General features: G+C 38.5%; 1 protein-coding gene across 1 annotated transcript in view; it reads left to right on the forward strand.

Annotated features, from left to right (window-relative positions):
- The window catches only part of LOC109927429 (calreticulin-like), a 40,477-nt gene extending 21,774 nt beyond the window's left edge, over positions 1-18,703 (forward strand). Inside the window, exons 3-9 of the mRNA XM_048614096.1 lie at positions 1,086-1,289; positions 1,882-1,976; positions 5,494-5,703; positions 7,047-7,160; positions 8,617-8,760; positions 10,712-10,804; positions 17,252-18,703. Coding sequence (XP_048470053.1) covers positions 1,086-1,289; positions 1,882-1,976; positions 5,494-5,703; positions 7,047-7,160; positions 8,617-8,760; positions 10,712-10,804; positions 17,252-17,485 — 1,094 coding nt within the window. The 3' untranslated portion in view covers positions 17,486-18,703. The remainder of the gene's footprint in view (positions 1-1,085; positions 1,290-1,881; positions 1,977-5,493; positions 5,704-7,046; positions 7,161-8,616; positions 8,761-10,711; positions 10,805-17,251) is intronic.
- The last annotated feature ends 712 nt before the right edge of the window (positions 18,704-19,415 follow it).

Here is a 19,415-nt window from a genome sequence, read left to right on the forward strand (position 1 = left end):
TGGGGTTGTGACCATGAGCAAATCAAAGTAGATACTTAGTTATAAGAACATAAGAACTAGGAGCAGGAGTAGGCCGTCTGGCCCTTCGAGCCTGCTCCGCAAATAAAAGCAATAACCACAGGGCAATTTATTATTCTTTCATGGGAGGTGGGTGTTGCTGACAAGGGCAGCATTTGTTCCCCTTCTGTATACAAACCTATCACCCTAAACACTAGCCTCATTCAAATTTTACCAATTCATACTGAGCTCATTGTAATAGCATTAACTGCATTTTAAGTCTGACCGATTTAAATAACTTTCTCTGTTCTTTGCCCCTGTATACTTTGAGCACTGATAGCAAATGTTTCCCAGTCTACAGTACCACTAACGATATGCTATAAGTCAGCAAATAGAGGACAAATATCTGAGATGTGAGAACAGACAGGAAATCAATGACGATAGAGATCCCTTAGAGTCTTGTCATGGACCCTCGAGTTCAGCAACTCTTGTTTAAACATCAAGACTGTGGATACAGGAGCACAGTAGTGTGTACAACTGTGTCAAGGTGGCACAGTCTAATTACTACTCACTGTGATATATGTTATGGAGTAGAAGAAATCCAGCATCTCTTCCATTCTCTCCATATTGAAAATTGCCTTTCATCATCGGGGCTAGTGTCTGTCATGTTCCTTCTGCCTGAATTTGTGCTTTTGACCTGTGTCTAGTGCAGTTATATTTGTGTGTCATACCTGATGTGGGTTTCTGCCTGATAAACATTGGCGCAGTTATCTTTAAAGTTCTTTGAGACTGGAGTGGATTAGTTTGTTGCTTGTGGACAGCTTGATCTACATGGGTACGTAATCTATAAATGTGTGAATGTGAGTAATGTACTTTGTCTTGATTGCTCATTTGTAAAGCTATCTTAAACCCACTATCCATCATATCTGTCTATTCCTGTTCTCTGTACAATATCACTTGCACTGTACCCTCTCTTGTTGATCTGTTGTCCTTGTTGTTGCTGGTTTCTGATGTGTAACTTCTAATTGTACAATGGTGTAAATTATTATTGTTCTGTGAATTTCTAAAAGGTTTCAACTTTCTTCCAGGTATCCAGACCAGCCAGGATGCTAGGTTTTATGCCCTGTCAGCAAGATTTGAGCCATTCAGCAATGAGGGGAAAAACCTAGTAATTCAGTTCACTGTGAAACATGAGCAGAAGATAGATTGTGGCGGTGGTTATATTAAACTCTTCCCAGCTGACGTGGATCAGGATGCCATTCATGGAGAATCTGAATATTATCTCATGTTTGGTGAGTTCTGAGTTTGAGTGGTTAGTGTCAAAGTACATTGTGAAGAAATTATATCCAATTATGAACCGATCCCCTTGATATAGATTCAAAAAATCCAAATTTAGATGGCTGGCTAGTGACCTGCTGTTTGATACGTTTTCACTGCATGCTGTGGCCATCTGGTTTACTTTCTAGTTAGCTGGCCATTACTGTGCTTTGCCACAGTTCATTTAGTAACCAAAGATTTGATGAATTCACTATGATCCCTTCAGTGCTCACTTAACATCTGCAAATGGTTTAAAACCAAAGCACTCTGCGTGTGGAACTGAGCAGGCTCGTATAGGATGAACATGATAGGCCAGAAACCTTCCTTCAATGCCATTATTATTACATGACATGATATAATACACTGGTTTACAGAACACTGACCGCAGCATTCTTCCATGTCCATAATACAGAGATCACCATGCTCACGCTTCAAGTTCCACGTTTGTATGAGAACTGGGTATATGGGGTTCCATTGTCCTATATATTGTTCATACTGTTTAAAGGTTAATCCGATTAACTGAATTAAACCTGGACTGAAAATATATCTGTTTTAATTGTAACCTAGGTCCCGATATCTGTGGATATTCAACAAAGAAAGTGCATGTAATTGTCAGCTACAAAGGCAAGAACCATCTCATCAAGAAAGATATTAAGTGCAAGGTGTGTATTAATAATTTATAGAAAAATTCATATTATCCAATGCCATGTCAATTAGAATCTTAATTTACCCTTTGCACCCTTTGAGACTTGTGTGGTTTAACAAAATGCACATAACATGGAAACATTTTCTAATCTAGTTTTCTCATTTTCAAGAACATTATCCTAATAAATCAGGAATGTAAGCTTGATTAGTTATACAAATGGAACTCCTTGTAGTTTTTTTAAGACCATGATCATACATGGTTGTGGTTTTGCATTAAAACTGCAGCAACATTATAATACTTTAACTCCCTTGGGATATCATAAAGCTCGCTGTGCCTATTGAAGTATTGATATGCCTTCTGTTAATCAGCATTTTTAACTTGCTGACCACACCCATTCTTAGTACATGGTGGGAAAGCAGATTTTTCGTGCATGGTACTCGCACCATAGAAAAAACAAGCCTAAGTAAAGTGATGTGGAATAATGAAAATTAAGACTGAGCCAAAGGAGATTAGCAGGACTGGCCAAATTATTGAATGAGAGGTGAATTTTAAACAGCATTTAAAACAAAAATAGATGTGAAGAGTTTGAGGGAATGCAAAAGTGGGCTCTAAGATACTGAAGGCTCAACTGCAAGTGAAGGGGTGAAATGAAAATTAGACTGGAGTCGGACAAGTAGGAGAGCCTGCTGGACTGTAATTCACTAACCTGTTTGGACATGTCATGATAATCTGCATGTCATAGAACATAGAACACTACAGCACAGTACAGGCCCTTTGGCCCACGATGTTGTGCCAACCTATTATCCTACTAAAATCGAATTACCCTGCATACCCTACATTTATAGTATCATCCACGTGCCTATCCAAGAGTCGCTTAAATGTCTCTAATGTATCTGACTCTACTACCATTGCCGGCAGCGCTTTCCACGCGCCCAGCACTCTGTGTAAAGAGCCTACCTCTGACATCTCCCCTATACCTTCCTCCAATGACCTTAAAATTATGCCCCCTCGTAATAGTCATTTCTGCCCTGGGAGAAAGTCTCTGGGTATTCACTCTATCTATGCCTGTCATCATCTTGTACACCTCTACCAAGTCACCTCTCATCCTTCTTTGCTCCAATGAGAAAAGCCCTAGCTCCCTCAATCTTTCCTCGTAAGTCCAGGCAGCATCCTAGTAAATCACCTTTGCACCCTCTCTAAAGCTTCCACATCCTTCCTATTATGAGGTGACCAGAACTGAACACCATATTCCAAATGTGGTCGAACCAGGGTTTTATAGAGCTGCAGCATAACCTTGCGGCTCTTAAACTCAATCCCCCTGCCAATGAATGCCAACACACCATATGCCTCCTTTACAACCCTAACAACTTGGGTAGCAACTTTGAGGGATCTATGGACATGGACCCCAAGATCCCTCTGTTCCTCCACACTGCCAAGAATCCTGCCATTAACCCTATATTCTGCATTCAAATTTGACCTTCCAAAATGAATCACTTCACACTTTTCCGGGTTGAATTCCATCTGCCACTTCATTGCCCAGCTCTGCATCCTGTCAATGTCCCCTTGCAACCTATAACAGCCCCCAGTGCTATCCACATTTCCACCAACCTTCTTGTCATCGGCAAATTTACTAACCCACCCTTCCACTTCCTTATCAAAGTCATTTAGTAGGGACAGAGAGCTTTATGATATCCCAAGGGAGTTAAAGTATTATAATGCTGCTGCAGTTTTAATGCAAAACTGCAACCATATATGGTTATAGTCTTAAAAAAACTACAAGGAGTTCCATTTGTATTGTGGGACTTGTGAACCTGGATCTTCTAGCCCGTGGGTAGAAAGCACTACCATTGTGTCACAAGAGCTTGATTGTTGAACAACACATATTTGAGGGTCTAAACAAGTTTTGAACCACAAATTTTATAGAATTATGAAAAGTTGCAGGCCTTGGCAGAGCATTACAGTGTGTTGGTGCTACATGTTTTATGTAGGTGATGAGTTATAACCTCCCACTCATTCATCCTTATTTATGATCTGAAGGGTGTTGATGTGCTGTTTTTTACCCCTGTGTATGCAGAAGTACTATTAATCAACTGGCTTCTTCCACCACCACCACCACATCATCCGTAATCTTTTATATACCACCACTAAATCACTTGTGTTTCCAATTAATCATTTTACGTGGAATGCCTGGCAAGGGCAATGCAATGACACCAAAGATAATGGAGAAGTAGAGAGTGTTGTTTGTTTGTTTGTTTTTTTTTCCCTCTATATCCAAAGTGTTATCTCACACAACTGAATTTTTTTCCTATCACCAAATCATTGTGGTATTTTTATTTCTACCTGTTAACCACAACCACCAGTAAATCACCCATGCTTCCACCTGAATATTTTACTTGCATATCTTAAGGGCAATGCAAACCATCAAAGGTGAAGGATGGCGATTGTGTATTAATTGGATGCAGATGATCTGCATTACCTCTGAGTTCACTTGACCCCTATAACGGTCTGAGACTAATTTTGTTTATAGGGTTAGGAGCAACGATGCCTTTTTTTTTTCCTGCTGCACAGTCTCCTTGTCCTGCATTGCAACACAGTTTAGAGAAAATGTTGGTTAGATGGTGTCTACTTGTAATATGTATCTCTATATCATGTATACATACAAAAGTGTGTCAAGATTGACTTGGGGACCCTGCAGTCTTTGGGACTCAATATCGAATTCAATAATTTTATAAACTGAATACCTTGCTCTATATCTTTTACCACCCGCACACCCCTGGCCCTGTTATGATATGGGCTGCATTCAGTACAGCCAATTTCACTTACTCAAGGTCCTCATTGTCAGCATTCTTTCTCCCTGGCTTACCATTATCTATACCTCAATGTCTGACAATCTGTGTGTGTGTGTTTCTCTTTTTTTTTTTCTTTCCCCCTCTATTGTCTCTCTACTGTGTTCCATTACACCTATTCGCTTGCTCCTTCTCCTCCTCTTCCCCTACCATTTGATCTTGTGGTGGGACAATGGGGTTTTCCACCTGGCACCTTGTTCACATTGCCCTCTGATCTGGGAAATACATGAAATGAAAATGTTTGAGTGTTTCAAACAGGCAGCAAAAACCATGGAATGGGATGTTTGATTTTTAATCTCCACTAAACAGACGGGTGCCAAACAACAGAAAAAGTATCTTCTGTGGGGAAAGACAGACTAAAGGGAATGTCATACCTGAAAATCAAGATGTTTATCAAAAAGCTTCATTTTTAAGACCTAGTCTATTTTCCCTGTTTTCTATTCAGCTTTCCAATGGCAATTCTTCATGTAGTTCTTTGCACTTGTTCCATATTCTTAACAGAAAAACCTGGCTTCTCCCCTGTAGTAGTGGTAGCGAGCGGTGGGCAGGGGTTACAAGCACAGATATGCTGGCATGCTTCACTCTGGTAATGCTGAATGGTGTGATCGATCATTGGGATTCAAAATCATTTGCTTGACCCCTTTACAAATGGAATGACACCTTTTTTTTTTAATCATCCTTTTGCAGGATGATGAGTTGACCCACCTCTACACACTGATCATTAAACCTGATCAGACATACGAAGTTAAGATTGACAACGCAAAAGTGGAGTCTGGAAATCTGGAGGATGATTGGGACTTGCTACCAGCAAAGAAGATCAAGGACCCTGAGGTGTCCAAGCCAGAGGACTGGGATGACCGAGAGACAATTGATGATGTTGATGATAAAAAGCCAGAGGTGAGATTAGAACTGTTACCTCCGTCTCCCTGTGATTGTTGGCAATGTGACCAATGGTGGATATGTATACATGCTGCTGATGAAAAATAGCTGTTCGGTTATTGTGAATTTTTTTTTTAATAGAGTGGTATAATTCATCACCCTAAACTGTGAACATTGTTCACGTTGGCAAAGCTGTTTGTTGGGGGGGGGTGGTGGTGGTATGTAAGTTTGAGACTGATGCCGCACTTCCTGTTGGCAGAACTAAGAGCAATATAGACTGTCATTAAAATTTCATATTTCATAACATGTTATTAGCAGCGACAACTTTATAACAATCTCATCAGAAAAAAGCCTTAACCGAAGTCCTGACTGGGTGGAGTGCACTGATAATCTTGTCCCATTGTTCCACAAGCCATAAAGTCCTAATGAGAGCACCAAAATGACTGTTTTGTTTAACTGACTGCTATTCTGGATAAAAACAATTCACACCAAAAATAACACTTTATTGTAACATGCTTTCCTTTATCAAGAACAGTCAAAATAAATTTATGGAACTTAAACCATACCACGTCAAACTCGAACCTGCCTCCTGCGCCCCACCCCCAAGTCACTGTGTGTCTCACATACACGCACACGCAATCATGATAAACACAAGTGGTGTATACAGTAGATGGATGGAAAGGAATATATATAGGGTAAATGAAATTGTAAAATATAAAAACTCAGACCAGTAGGAGTAAAGTTATTTTCCTCACAGTCCTTTTGATTTTTGCAATAATGATTGGCCTGAAGGTAATGGTTGTCTTTTGATTTAATGGGCCTTTTCTCATCTATGATTTCTTTTAAGCTTTCTGTTTTGTTGACTTCTTCCCAAACAGAGGGAGGAAGAGATTGATGCTTTCTTTCTCAACTCTGAATACTTATACCCAACTCTGCTGCTCTTAGCACTTATAGATTTTCAACACGATGCAGCTCAACCACAGGGCTGTTGTCAGGCGGAATTGTCTTACCTCAAAAAGATTTTGTCACTCTATTTGCAATGTCCCCTTTTAACTGCTACCAAAAAGCGACACTATACTGTACAGCCCAATGAGAGGCAAACTTGGTTTTCAAATTTCAAAACATTCCTGGTATTGCAGACAACTTCCATTTCAGTTTATAGTCCCAAATAATGAAAAATATGTGGTCTCTTACAGCCAGGAATAAACTGATAAAACTAATGTAGATGTGTTGGTGAGAAAGCTGATGTTACAAGAGAGTCATGATAGCGATGAAAATAAAGAACAAAGAGGGATTTACTAACAATGCAAAGAAGGTGACAACTGTCTGATCTAACTTTATTTCCCTAACATCAAATGCAGGATTGGGATAAACCTGAAAACATTCCAGACCCTGACGCTAAGAAACCAGAGGATTGGGATGAAGAAATGGATGGGGAGTGGGAGCCTCCGATGATCCCAAATCCAGATTACAAGGTATGGAGGTGGAACCGTTTGTATTGACTTAACTAATGACTACAATGTTTTGGTAGTACATAGAATTTACAACATAGAAACAGAGCATTTGACCTAACTGGTCTACTTCCTGCGTTTTATGCTGTACAGGACCCCAGTTCATTTAAACCAGTTCTAAGCACCAGACTTTAGAAGGTGTGAAGGCTTTGGAGACGGTATAGAACAGATTTATTAATGGTTCCAGGATTGAAGAAGTCGCAGTAATGTAAAAAACTGGAGATGCTGTGTTACAGAAGAGAGGGTTAGGAGAGACTTAATAGATGTGTTTAAAATCATTTTTAGGGTTTAGAACAAAGCATCAATAACAAAAGGTCACCAATTTGATGTGATTCGATAATAGCCATTAAAAACAATTGGGTAAACATTTGAAAAATATTGAAGGGATATGCAGAAAGAGGTAGTGGGAGTAACTCATTGCCCTTCGAACGACTAGACCAGACTTGATGGACCAAATGGTATTTGTGCAGTGCATTTCCGTGATTCTATCCATACTCTGGATGAAGAAGTTTCTAGTGGATGCCTTATTTTCTGTCAATAAATCGGTGGAAGCAGGGAAGGGTTTCATTAGAGAAGATCCTTAGTTATGGCACCAGTTTTGGTCAGCCCACAAGTGGAAATGGTTTCTCTACAGCCACCTTGTCAAACCCACCTATAATTTTCCAGATTTATATCTGGATTAAAGAGCACCAACCTGTCCAGCCTTTATTGATGATGATACCATGAGTTCTGACATCATCTTTCTCTAATGCCTCTGTGTGTATTTTTTTCTTTAACAAGGAGACCACAACTGTTCAGTTATCTCTGCTTTGGGTGTAAATTAGATAACAAAAGTTAATGCTCATTCTACCTAAAATACCATGGCACACATTAGGGTTTTATGACCTTTCCCGAATGTGTATTCAAATACAGTATCAATATAATTCCTTACAGTTAGTGAGTAGCCTTTATCCTGCTGTAATACCCCACACAGTTACATAGTAACTCTTCAACTGAAACATCTTAACAGAAACAAACTGTCCATTTTTGTCAGCTGTGAACAAAATATACTAAACATTTGCAGAAATATGTACTTTTGAACATGCTGAATGCAGTTACCAATTGGGTTGTTAAATGCAAGGGAAAATGGGAATACTCCTTCTTCCAAATTTTCATTTAAGGATATTTCTCCTCTCCTTTTTCTTCTTGTGACTGAATCTGTAATCATCTTTTTAGTTAGTTCAAGCAGGGTAAATGCAGTATCAAATTTTCTATCCCTAGGAAGCAGGATTGCACCTAATATAAACTGTTTAAAATCCGAATACTTGTGACTATTAATTACAAAGGGCAGTTGCATCGGTTTAGTACATGTATTGATGCCGTGTTTTACGGACTTGGAGTTTGTACGTTGAATTAAACATTGACATCCTTTTGTGTTTAGGGTGAATGGAAACCCAAACAAATAAAAAACCCCAATTACAAAGGTGCCTGGGTTCATCCAGAGATCGATAATCCTGAATATGCTCCTGACACAAATATGTACAGATTTGAGAACATTGGTGTGATTGGACTGGATCTGTGGCAGGTCAGTAATGGGCAGTGATCATGACTGGTTACAGTAATAGCTATTACTAATGTAAACATTGTTATTAAATGCAGTCCCTGGGTTGCAAACGGGTTCTGTACTTGAATTTGTTCACAAGTCATAACATAATACAGGACAATACAGAATAGCCACTCGGATCTTTTAAATTTACATTCCTGTTAAAGATTGCGTGCATAAGTCCAAACATTCATAAATCGTACATTTGTAAATTGGAGACCCCTGTACTCAGGATTGCAAACCTACTACTGCCAATAATCATCAAGTGTGCTCCTAAAATATCATGTTTTGCTTTTGTCTTAGCAATAAATCCACAGAATTGTCGAACACTGTAACATAGAATACAGTACTATAGTGACATTGTAAATCATAACAAAAACTCTGATTAGCATCTTTGTTCACCTATTCCAGTTTAAATATTGATAACCCAATCAAAGTAACTGACTTTGGAGAAGTCGCTGAGGCAGAAGGAAGTTTGCATCCTAATAAAATCAACATGTCTATAGCACTTCAGGTTCCGGGTGATATCTTTACTGATGTTTAAGTTCATCTCCAGCAGTCCTAATAGCTCTGGGTTGCATGTAGTGTGAGCCAAACAAATTGAAAATTCCAGGTTTGTGATACAGCGGTTTGTATTGCAATTGGACTTCTAATAAGATCATTTTCTGTAAGCCTGGAGGAGAGATTATGCTATTTCTGCCCACTATTTAAAGTCCTAATTGGGTCTGAAGATTGTGGATTCAAACTCCAAATCACAAAACGTTAACACACAATCTACTTTGACACTTCTGTGCAGTACCATAGGAGAGTTGCACTGTTCGAAATGCTGTTCTTTGGATTAAACATTAATCCAGGGCCCTGTCTGCTCCCTCAGGAGAATGTAAAAGATCCCTTGACACTAAGCTTAAGAAGCTCTGGAAAGATCTGTTTAGCATCCTGGCTAATATTTTTGGTTATTTTCTGTTTGTGTTTGGAGGGCCAGGTAGTTCCTAGATTGGCTGTCATATTTCCTGTATTATAACAGTGTTCTACACTTCAAAAGAAAATTACTTAATTTTGTTTTGGATTTCCTGAGGTCACCGTGCTATATAAATAGAAGTCTGCCTCATTTATTTCAGTAAAACAACTGGTGTGTGGCTATTGTGAGGAAAAATTGAATTTTTATGATAGAACTGCCCAGACAAGTTTTAAAAAAAAAACAATATTTAATGCTTCTGCATTAAATAATACTGTATTAAATATGCTGCATTGGCTTAAAGAAAACCTCTGGGAACAGGACTCCTCCATCCAGCCCAATGGATGAATTGAGTTCTCGGATTGCACTACTATATCGTGGATGTGGTGCAACTATCAAACATTTAACACTTTTATTCAAAGGTTGCAAAAATAGTTAGTGTAGAAAGTGGCAAAATTCTCACTGCTACACTACATGTTTCTGAGCTGAAGTTTGAATTGACTTTGGCTTCGCTGTCCTGAACTAATCTGCTTTTCAGTTAATGTGGCTGATTCCAAAAGTCAAGAACAGCAAGGATTGCGCTGCCCTATCTAATCCTTATGTTTAAAGGTGTCAGCATTGGTTTAGTGCCTGTATCGACACCAGAGACTTGACTACATAATTTACACGCTCTTCAGTACAGAGGTGCTTTCTTTTGGAGGAGTCTCTTCCAACTGCGGTAGTTCTAACAGATTGGAGTGACTAAATTCTATTGACACGTTTCTCATTACTGACAACAACGGTTATAAAGTAATGTTGTTAGTGTGAATTCTCAGTCATCTAGTTTGCAAGATTAATTTGTGTCCCCTTGAAATATTACACAACATAATACTTTGTGACATTGTTGCTGCAATTTATTATAATTGATTAGTATTGAATTTGCACACACGTGTAAGGTTACTACAGTTCAAGGACTTTATCCTCATTCTTGTTTCACAGGTGAAATCTGGTACTATTTTTGATAATTTCCTCATTACTAATGATGAAAGATATGCAGAAGAGTTCGGCAAGGAGACCTGGGGAAAGACCAAGGTGAGGTGGCTAAATTGGAAAAGGAATGGAGAGAGTATTTGGAGACAACAAACTAATTTACTTAATTGTATTAGAATGTTGATACTGTAGGACATTGTTTTAAGAAAATAGGGCACATGGATTTTTTCTTGCAATATTTAATACCCTGAGTATTATAGGCACGGGCCTAGCAATGTGTCCCTTGCTGGCTTTATGAAGTAAGAAAATGTACCATAAAGATAAGGTGGGTGGGGAGTGCGAAAGAAAGGAAAAATAATGACAGACTTTGAGACAGTCAAAATAGTTTGCTTACTCATTTGTTTAGTTTGCATTTTTCTCATTCATTTGGGTTGTGGGTAGCTGTCTGGCACCTCACTTCATGATGTAAACACAAAAACAAGTTAACTTTGAAACGTTTAGCTGAGCCCGGTCCTATTCCAATCAGAGATTGTACAGCACAGAACATCGTCTTTAAGTCCGTGATGTCTGCTTTGAAGAACAATTCAATTAATTCTACTCTTTAGTAGTATAGAACATGAGTTTTGTTGAAGCTTTTCACCTTGCATTAATCAGGATAGTTTGTAAGAAATCAACTTAAGAGAAAAAACAATGTTTGTACAATGAGCGGAGAATGCTGATTTGTATAGGCATTACATGCAACGCCAATTGTAGTCCATTTGCCAACCAATTAACATTCCCTTCTCTTGTAGTATAAATTATGGTTGTCTTCTTGAACTAGTATTTTTGAAAACTGTTTTGATGACTGCAAGTTAAAAGATCTAACAACGTCTTTTTCAGCAATACTCTTTTTTTCTCCTTGACTATTTAGCCAATTCTCTTTAAAAGGTTACTGTTGAACTTGTATCCATCCTCTTGTCCAGCAATACATTCCAAATCTTAGCCACTCACAACAGAAAAGAGGGTTCCCTCTTTTTTTTTTTTTTTCTGAAGAAGGGTCCCGACCCGAAACGTCAGCTTTCCTGCTTCGCTGATCCTGCCAGGCCTACTGTGTTCCTCCAGCTCCACTCTGTGTTCTGTCTGACTCCAGCATCAGCAGTTCTTACTATTTCTGAGGGTTCCCTTATGTTGCCTCTGGTTCTTTTGCTTATAATCTTAATGCTGTGGCATCTGACTTCAATCCTTCAGCAATTGGAAAAGTTTTTCTGTTTTTACTCTCTCTAAATTCTTCATAATTATAACCATTTATCAGTTCTCTTTATCACTACCTGTACTCTGAGAAGTTACAACTGTTCCGTTAATGCCTTTAAGTCTAGTATTTTTTTCCTAAATATATGGAAAGCATCTAGTGCACTACTACCTTCATTTTACCCTCTGTTACTTTGTCAAAAAACTATCACATTACTTAACTATAATTTTCCTTTAACAAATCAGTGCTGGCTCTCCCGATTAATTTCTGCTTCTCCAAGTGAGAATTAATCTTGGTCTTGCCAAGAGATTGGTAATTTTATCATCATTCATGTTTGACTGATGACCAGATTTATCCCTGTCATTTTATTGAATAGGAGAGTAACGTTTCCAATCCTCCAGTACTCTAGCAACACTCCTGTATCCAAAGGGGATTGAAAAGTTATAGTTAGAGATCTTATTTCCACAACTACTGCTCTTGGCAAGCTGAAGTGCATCGCATTTGGACTGGGTGACGTGTAAAATTTTAATGTTGCCAAGTATCTACTTTCCATCTATGTTTATCTTGTTGAATATATCTGCTCCTTTCTCCACTGTGTGACTTCAAAATTCATGCTTTTCATCAACTACTTTGCAGCTCTCTAACCATTTTGACCTCATGCATGTCCTCTGCTGTATTAGATTTCCCTACGCAGTCACATGATTCTTTTCAATTGCTTTTACTTTTTATAGATTTGTAAGATATTCTTGGGGTTCCTTTTTTTTTCCAGTTATTCTTTGCTCAGTCTTTAGTTTTGATCATGGATTTAGCCAGAAATGCAGGAAAATGGGAAAATGCCAGGTGGATTTAGATTAGTAATGTGATGAAACAATAACTCACTCTCAAATTCTTTTGATTCTACCTGTGCTCCTTTAGGATCTTCTTAAAATATACCTGTTGTGACAGCTTTTGGTCACCTGTCCTATTGTTTCCTAATGCAGTTGTCAAATTTTGTTTGAAACTGCTCCTGTGAAGCTTTGAAAATTTCACTATGTAAGTTGTTGTTGTTGATTAGCAATGGCAATAAATCTCAAGTCCGCAACAAACTCTGATACAAGATGAGGAAAGCTCCAGTGGTGGACTGCTTTGTGAATCATTTGTCCAAAACTGCATGTTCCATTGATATCTCTCATTACTGTTTGCTTAATAGTTTTCAGGGAGAAATTTTGTCTAATTTATATTTGATTGTTTCCAAACCATTTGCTCCATGTCTTTCCGTAGGAAAACTGTTCACAGATTTTACCACTTGCTCGCTGAATTTTTACTTGGGGAAAGGGTGGCCCACTAGTGCAAAGGAAACCAAATCTGATGTGAACTATGACTGTCAGACCTGGAAGTCAAACCTTATTTAGACACCACCTCTTTCTAGGAAGGTATTTGGTTGTGTGGGGTCCTGGCAAGGAAGCACTTCTGCTTCTCTTGATCTGCAGTGATGCCTGAACTTGTTTCCCAAAGCCCGGAAAACTCCACTGATCATAGTTAAGGTCTGCCAATTCCAAGGTTTCCAGCCTTATGATCATATTTAAAATGCCACTCCACCTTTTATCCCATTTCAGTAAAATCCAGAAATTTGTGGGTTGGATTTGCCTTCTCAGTACTCTCAATTTTTGCAATTGAATGTTGACCTATCCCCTTCAACTATATGTTTGTGCAGATTAGTTTTGCATTCCTCTTCAACTACATGCCATTTTCCCTGGTATCAAAGTGAAGCAGCTTGTAGCACAGTCCCTTTCAGAATCCTAAAGACAGGATTACTGTCACATATTAATCGCTTTCTTTCTAAAGAGATTGTGCCATTTAATAGAAGCAGACCACTCAATCACTTGTTGCTCTGCTCCTGTGTTGTCTCTTTGTTTTGCACACCATCAATGCATGTAACAGTATTAACAGTCATGCCAATCATTTATGAATTGGAGTACTTGCCTTGCTATTGTCAGTATTGATCTGTTAGTAAATCCTAACATTTGACTTGCTTTGGCCAGCCACCAAGCATTTCCAGACTGGTTGTATTAAAGACCCTATTGAAATTCCAATGTACTACATTTATTATAATACCCACCAAGGGGCTTGTCAAATTTGCAATGAAAATCAGTAAAATTTGGTTGGCAATAACTCCCTTCATAAATCAATATTATCTTTTATTCCAAAAAACATGCTTTATTTGTGTTATATACAACTACAGTTCAAATTTGACATTACAAAGTGCTATGCAGATCAGTTTCTCTCAATATAATGTATGGCACTTGTGATGCCTCACTGTATTTGAAATTATGAATTAGATATGCAATATTCATTTCATATCAAACATACAGCATGAGAGGTCTAATAAGAATTCCAATCTGTGTACTGTGGCCTTCCTTCAGTAAGCTGCCGTGACAGCTGCTCCCAGCTTTAGTGCATCCTTCAGCACGTAACCCTAGATTTTTGGAATGTGCCACCCTGTAACACTTCGTTCCAGATAGATAGTCTTTGGTCTGCCTGTACAAAGAGTGTCTATGACTGAGTTAACTGCCTCACCCACATTTTGTGTTGTAAACTTTAGTAATCATGTCCAAGGTACTTTATTCTTATTTTGTCTTTTTTAAACAAATGGAGTTCTAAAGAATCAAAGACGTTTTTTAAACAAAAGGCTTCCTTCCCAGTAGTTGTACAGACATTACTGCCCCAGTCAATTTCTGGTTAGTTTAAAATCCCTAAAGACTATAGCTGATCTGTTCCTAGTCATCTTCATTGTCTCATCCTGGAGAGTGGAATTTTCCTCTCCCTAGAGGTAGCGAGAAGCGGAAATAATTGGCTAAGTTGGTTCTAATGAGATACTGCTCCCCACTTAAGTGCTGTAGAAGATCCAGGGAACTTTATTTGGTTTTTTAATCAACCTGTTAAGTGTTATGACATGCCTCTGGAGCAGGTGGCCTTCTGGGTCAGAGGTTGAGACATTTCCACTGCACTACAAGAGCCCTCCCATTGGGGGCTTTTTTAAAACTACCACCAAACCACCTGTGTCATTAATTAAAAGACAATTAACAAGCATTACTCATTACGGAGAGAGCAACACTGAAATACAGGGGAGGATAGGGAAAAAGATGTTCAGGACTTGACTCACCACCAATTAAAGCCCTTTAAGTGATTGATTAATGACAACTTAAGGGCCTTAATTTGCCACCCCAGATTTCTACTTTCCTGACAGGTAAGATGGATGGATAATTTTCCAACTGGGAAATTAGGATAACCAGCCTGCCGAGTTGGTGCACAGGCCTGCTTTTGTTCTAATCTGCTCCCCACCCCTCCAAAACACACATCCCAACAAGGAAAAAAAATCACTTGCCTTCTTTCCCATAGGTCCCTGAGAAGTAAGACTTGACTGACAGTTTCTTGGTAATAAGGACTGTCACCTCTGGTTATCATAAGACCATTAAAAACATAGGAACAAGTGAGGCTATTCCGCACCTCAAGCCTACTCCGTTTTCTGAGGCAAGGAGTTCCAAAGACTGACAACTGTCAGATGAAATTCCTCATCTCCGTCTTAAAAATGTGACCCTTAATTCTGAGATTATAACCTCGAGACTCTCCGTTAAGGGAAACTTACCCTATCAAGCCCTTTTAAGAACCATGAAGCTTCTTGTGGCCTGGGGTGCCATTGTTGAGACCTGTGATAGGCCACGAGCTGACTGGTGTGCAATTGGTCAAGTTATCTCACTAGTGGGGGTGGTGTCTTGGTTTCTACCTAACACACCTGCCCCCGTGTGTACCGTTTGCTCTGACCCGAGGGCTTGTAGATGATTTCTGGAGGTATAGTATCTCTGTCACTACCTATTAATTGTGTCCAAATTGACAGAAAAGAAAAGAGTGTCTATATCCTTTCATTTTTGTCTTAATATTGGAATATAACTATGTTCTTTTCTTCTGAAAAGACTTCTTCTAAAAACTTCTATTGTTCTGGATATATATCCCATTGTTCAGGATCATTGCACCATGTCTCTGATACTAATTCCTAAGCCTTCATTCAGAAAGACTTTCTAACTTTATCATGTAAATGTAAGTGCAACTCTTTTTTTTTTGACTTTCCCATTTCCTAAATTGATTTGTTTTTCTCAAAGCATTGAAATTAGACACATTAAATCTGTTTTTGTCTTTGGAACAAATCTTAAGCTGTACTAATACAATCAATCTCAATGCTCCTTTCACATTACTCTTTTACACTCCTGCATCTAATTTAACACATTTTGACCATATATAATATCCTGCACCCCAACAGCTTTACCCTTGTTGAATGCTAGCTAGAGTGTACATTACCAGTAGTATCCCATTGAGGAACTGAACCTTTATTTCCTACACCAAAAACTTTATGCTTTCAAGTTGAAAGTGAGGGTCTTGTAAAGTGAAGGTTTCTCAGCAGGCTGTGAGGATCCTAGTGGTTGAAGTTCCAGGAAGTTAAACAGGATGGAGGAAGTCTTTTTGAGATTTTCTGTGTTTGAGGTATTGTTAGTTATCTTGGCTGCTTGCTGATTTGCAACTAATTGGATGGCTTTTAGTGGAACACTGCCTGGACATTTCTTCTGGCTGATTTTAAAGTAGTCAACAACACATCTTTCCCATCATTTGACTTTTGCAAGTTTAGAATTGTTTTTCCCAAACAAATATGTACGTGGATTCCAACACTGTGTTGACATTCATCACCCAAGAATCACCCAGTCTTGTTTAGATGAGAGAAACGAGTGTAATCTATTGATGGGTTGGTAAGATTCATTCATATCCACCTTATGCACATTTGAGTTTTGATGTTTAATTTTAGTCAATTTGAAACAGAGGCTGACTAGCTGAAAGTTTTTAGTTCTTAGTGTTGATCCAAAGTGATGTGTGAATTCTCCTGATGATAGTGAATGGCCATATTTAATTAGGTATTCACTGGAGACTTGGGACTGTTTGAAGCTCAAATGTCAAAGGTAACATGATTTGCAGCGGTTAATAAGTCTGTATCCAATTATTCAACATACCAGCTTTGACTAAAAATTCATAATGTATGGGCACATGACAACAGAAACACATTTGAAAAAAATAAAAATTACTGTGCTTTAATATTCTGCTGACTCTGCAAACCAGTGGCCTAGCACTTTTACTCCTGCCAAAGTGCACCAACTGAGAAGCTTCCATTAACTCATTTTTATATTTTTGCGGGGTGATAGTTTATTGTGTGATGTTGATGCTACGGTTATAGGCCTGGCTGGATTGTTACTCCATAGTTTTCTCTTTACATATTTCTGATGTCTCTCTGTTTCGTTTAGGAGCCCGAGAAGAAGATGAAGGAAAGTCAGGATGAGGAAGAAAGCAAACGTATGGCTGAGGAAGCGAAAAAGAAAGACGATGAGGCTGATGAAGATGGGGATGAAGAAGATGAGGAGGAAGAGGATGAGGAGGAAGAAGAGGAAAAGAAAGAGGAAGAGGAAGAGGAAGAGGAGGAGGAGGAGGAGGAGGCGGATGCACCAAAAGATAAAACTAAAGAAAAAGATGAATTGTGAAATCTGTATATTGTCAGCCATGCCCATTCAATGTTTTTCTGCGATTTAATCCTTTCACCTCTACCATCTCTTAAAGTTTCTGACTGAAAGGTCTCCCAAATAGCAATGCAGTGATTACAAACTTGGGGCTATAGGCTTTACTACTAAAAGTTTTCTTTGACATATAAACCACTTCACTACATCTTCCAAAAGCTCTGGCTCTAAGAGAATCAGTAGAGCTCGGGTGCTGGGCAAGCCTGTTGAGAATCAGAATCATTGTTTTGTGCCATTAGCATCTAACGGAGCCTAGCAATGGTTGCAGTTAATTACTGGGACCTACTGATTCAAGCCATGCTGAGGTGAAGATTGACTGACTCATCTGAAAGTCTGTTCCTTTGTTGACTCTTTTTTTGCCCCATCATAGTCCTCTGGAAAAAGTTGTTGGTTTCTGGCAGCTATGTTTCCTTACTGGGAAGGCAGAATGTCTGAATCTGTCTTATCATCTTCATGGTTGAGAAAATTCCTCGGGGCAGATGGGATGTAAATTTCCTACTGTTGACCTAGAGATGCAGATTTGTTCTGGGGAAAGCTCCTCAAACATTTTTCAATATTATTTTAGTTCCTCTTCTGAATGAAATATTTCTGCCTGACCTGATGAATGTACTACCGTGAACAGTACTGGGTCTCAATTTCATCCCTGACTCAATATAGTGGAGCATGAATACTGTGATGCCTCCTAAATTTAACGGATCAAGAATTAAACGATAGCTGCATGTTTTTACATAGGACTGGCAAAATTAGCTATGTTGTAATTAAGCTGTACTGTATGTAAATTAGGACATTGATATAAATACTATGGCTGTATTACTTGAATGCAATGCAGGAATTGGAAGGAATGGAAAGTAAGGAAGTCACCTTGAGAAATCTACTTTGGTTTTTTTGAAATTTTTAGCAGAGCTTTGTGTCAGGAACTTTTCTTCAAGTTGAGGAGGAGCTGGTGAATAGATTAACCATCGCATTGAAACTGCATTCACATCAGTACCCGATGGAAGATTCCATTGTTGGATCTTGGTGTAAATAATTGCAATCCTAGGTAATGCCCCACTTTTCAGCTGAGGTTTTGATTATTTTTGGTACCTTTTCAAAAAAAAAATGAAGTCTGTCTTTAACTGATTTTGTAGGATCTAAATGTATTTCCAGAGAAAACATTTTGTTTTAAATAAACCTGTACAAAAATTGTCAAAGTTTATCGTGTGCTTTCTTCCTTCCGTCAGAGTGTGGGGACCCACATGGCTAAAGAAATCTTCGATACCAGATTTTAAGTACTGCTGTTTCCTGAATAATCATCAGCTTTGAGATGAAAGAAATGTTCAGACTTCACTTCCAAAATCAAAGCAGCTGATCCTTCAAATAACCACACTGGAGTTGCACACTAATCCAATAACTAATGTGATACTTGAATACAGCAGTCTTTGCATTTGAGGGCAAATTGAAGCAGTAACATTTCTTGTACTTTTGATGTGGGCCATTGAAAACAGTGATTAAATTCCTTTGGCACATGTCAATTTTCAGCCTTCCTAATTGACAAAAGATCCTGGCTCGTTGCGGTGAGTGGGCTTGCAGAGTGGATTACATGTTTCTCTTACCTTTTTAACTAAACTTGTAATGGTTGATATTATTTTTCAAATTTGCATCTTACTGAACAAGTAGGATTTTAAAAAAAGGACTTTTGTTTGTATAATTGCCTACTTGTGACCTCTGGATGTACCAAAGAGCTTTATAATGAATTAAGTAATACTTGTAATTTAGAAAATATGCCAGCTAATCTATACACAGGATCCCATAAACTGCAATGAATTAAGTGACCGGTTAAACTCATTTGGATGTTTTGAGGAATAAATATTGGCCAGAACATGGATAATTTTGCTACCCATCAAATTAGAGCCTCCTG

The sequence above is a fragment of the Rhincodon typus genome, chromosome 29, assembly GCF_021869965.1.
Source record: "Rhincodon typus isolate 14 chromosome 29, sRhiTyp1.1, whole genome shotgun sequence".
Taxonomy (NCBI): domain Eukaryota; kingdom Metazoa; phylum Chordata; class Chondrichthyes; order Orectolobiformes; family Rhincodontidae; genus Rhincodon; species Rhincodon typus.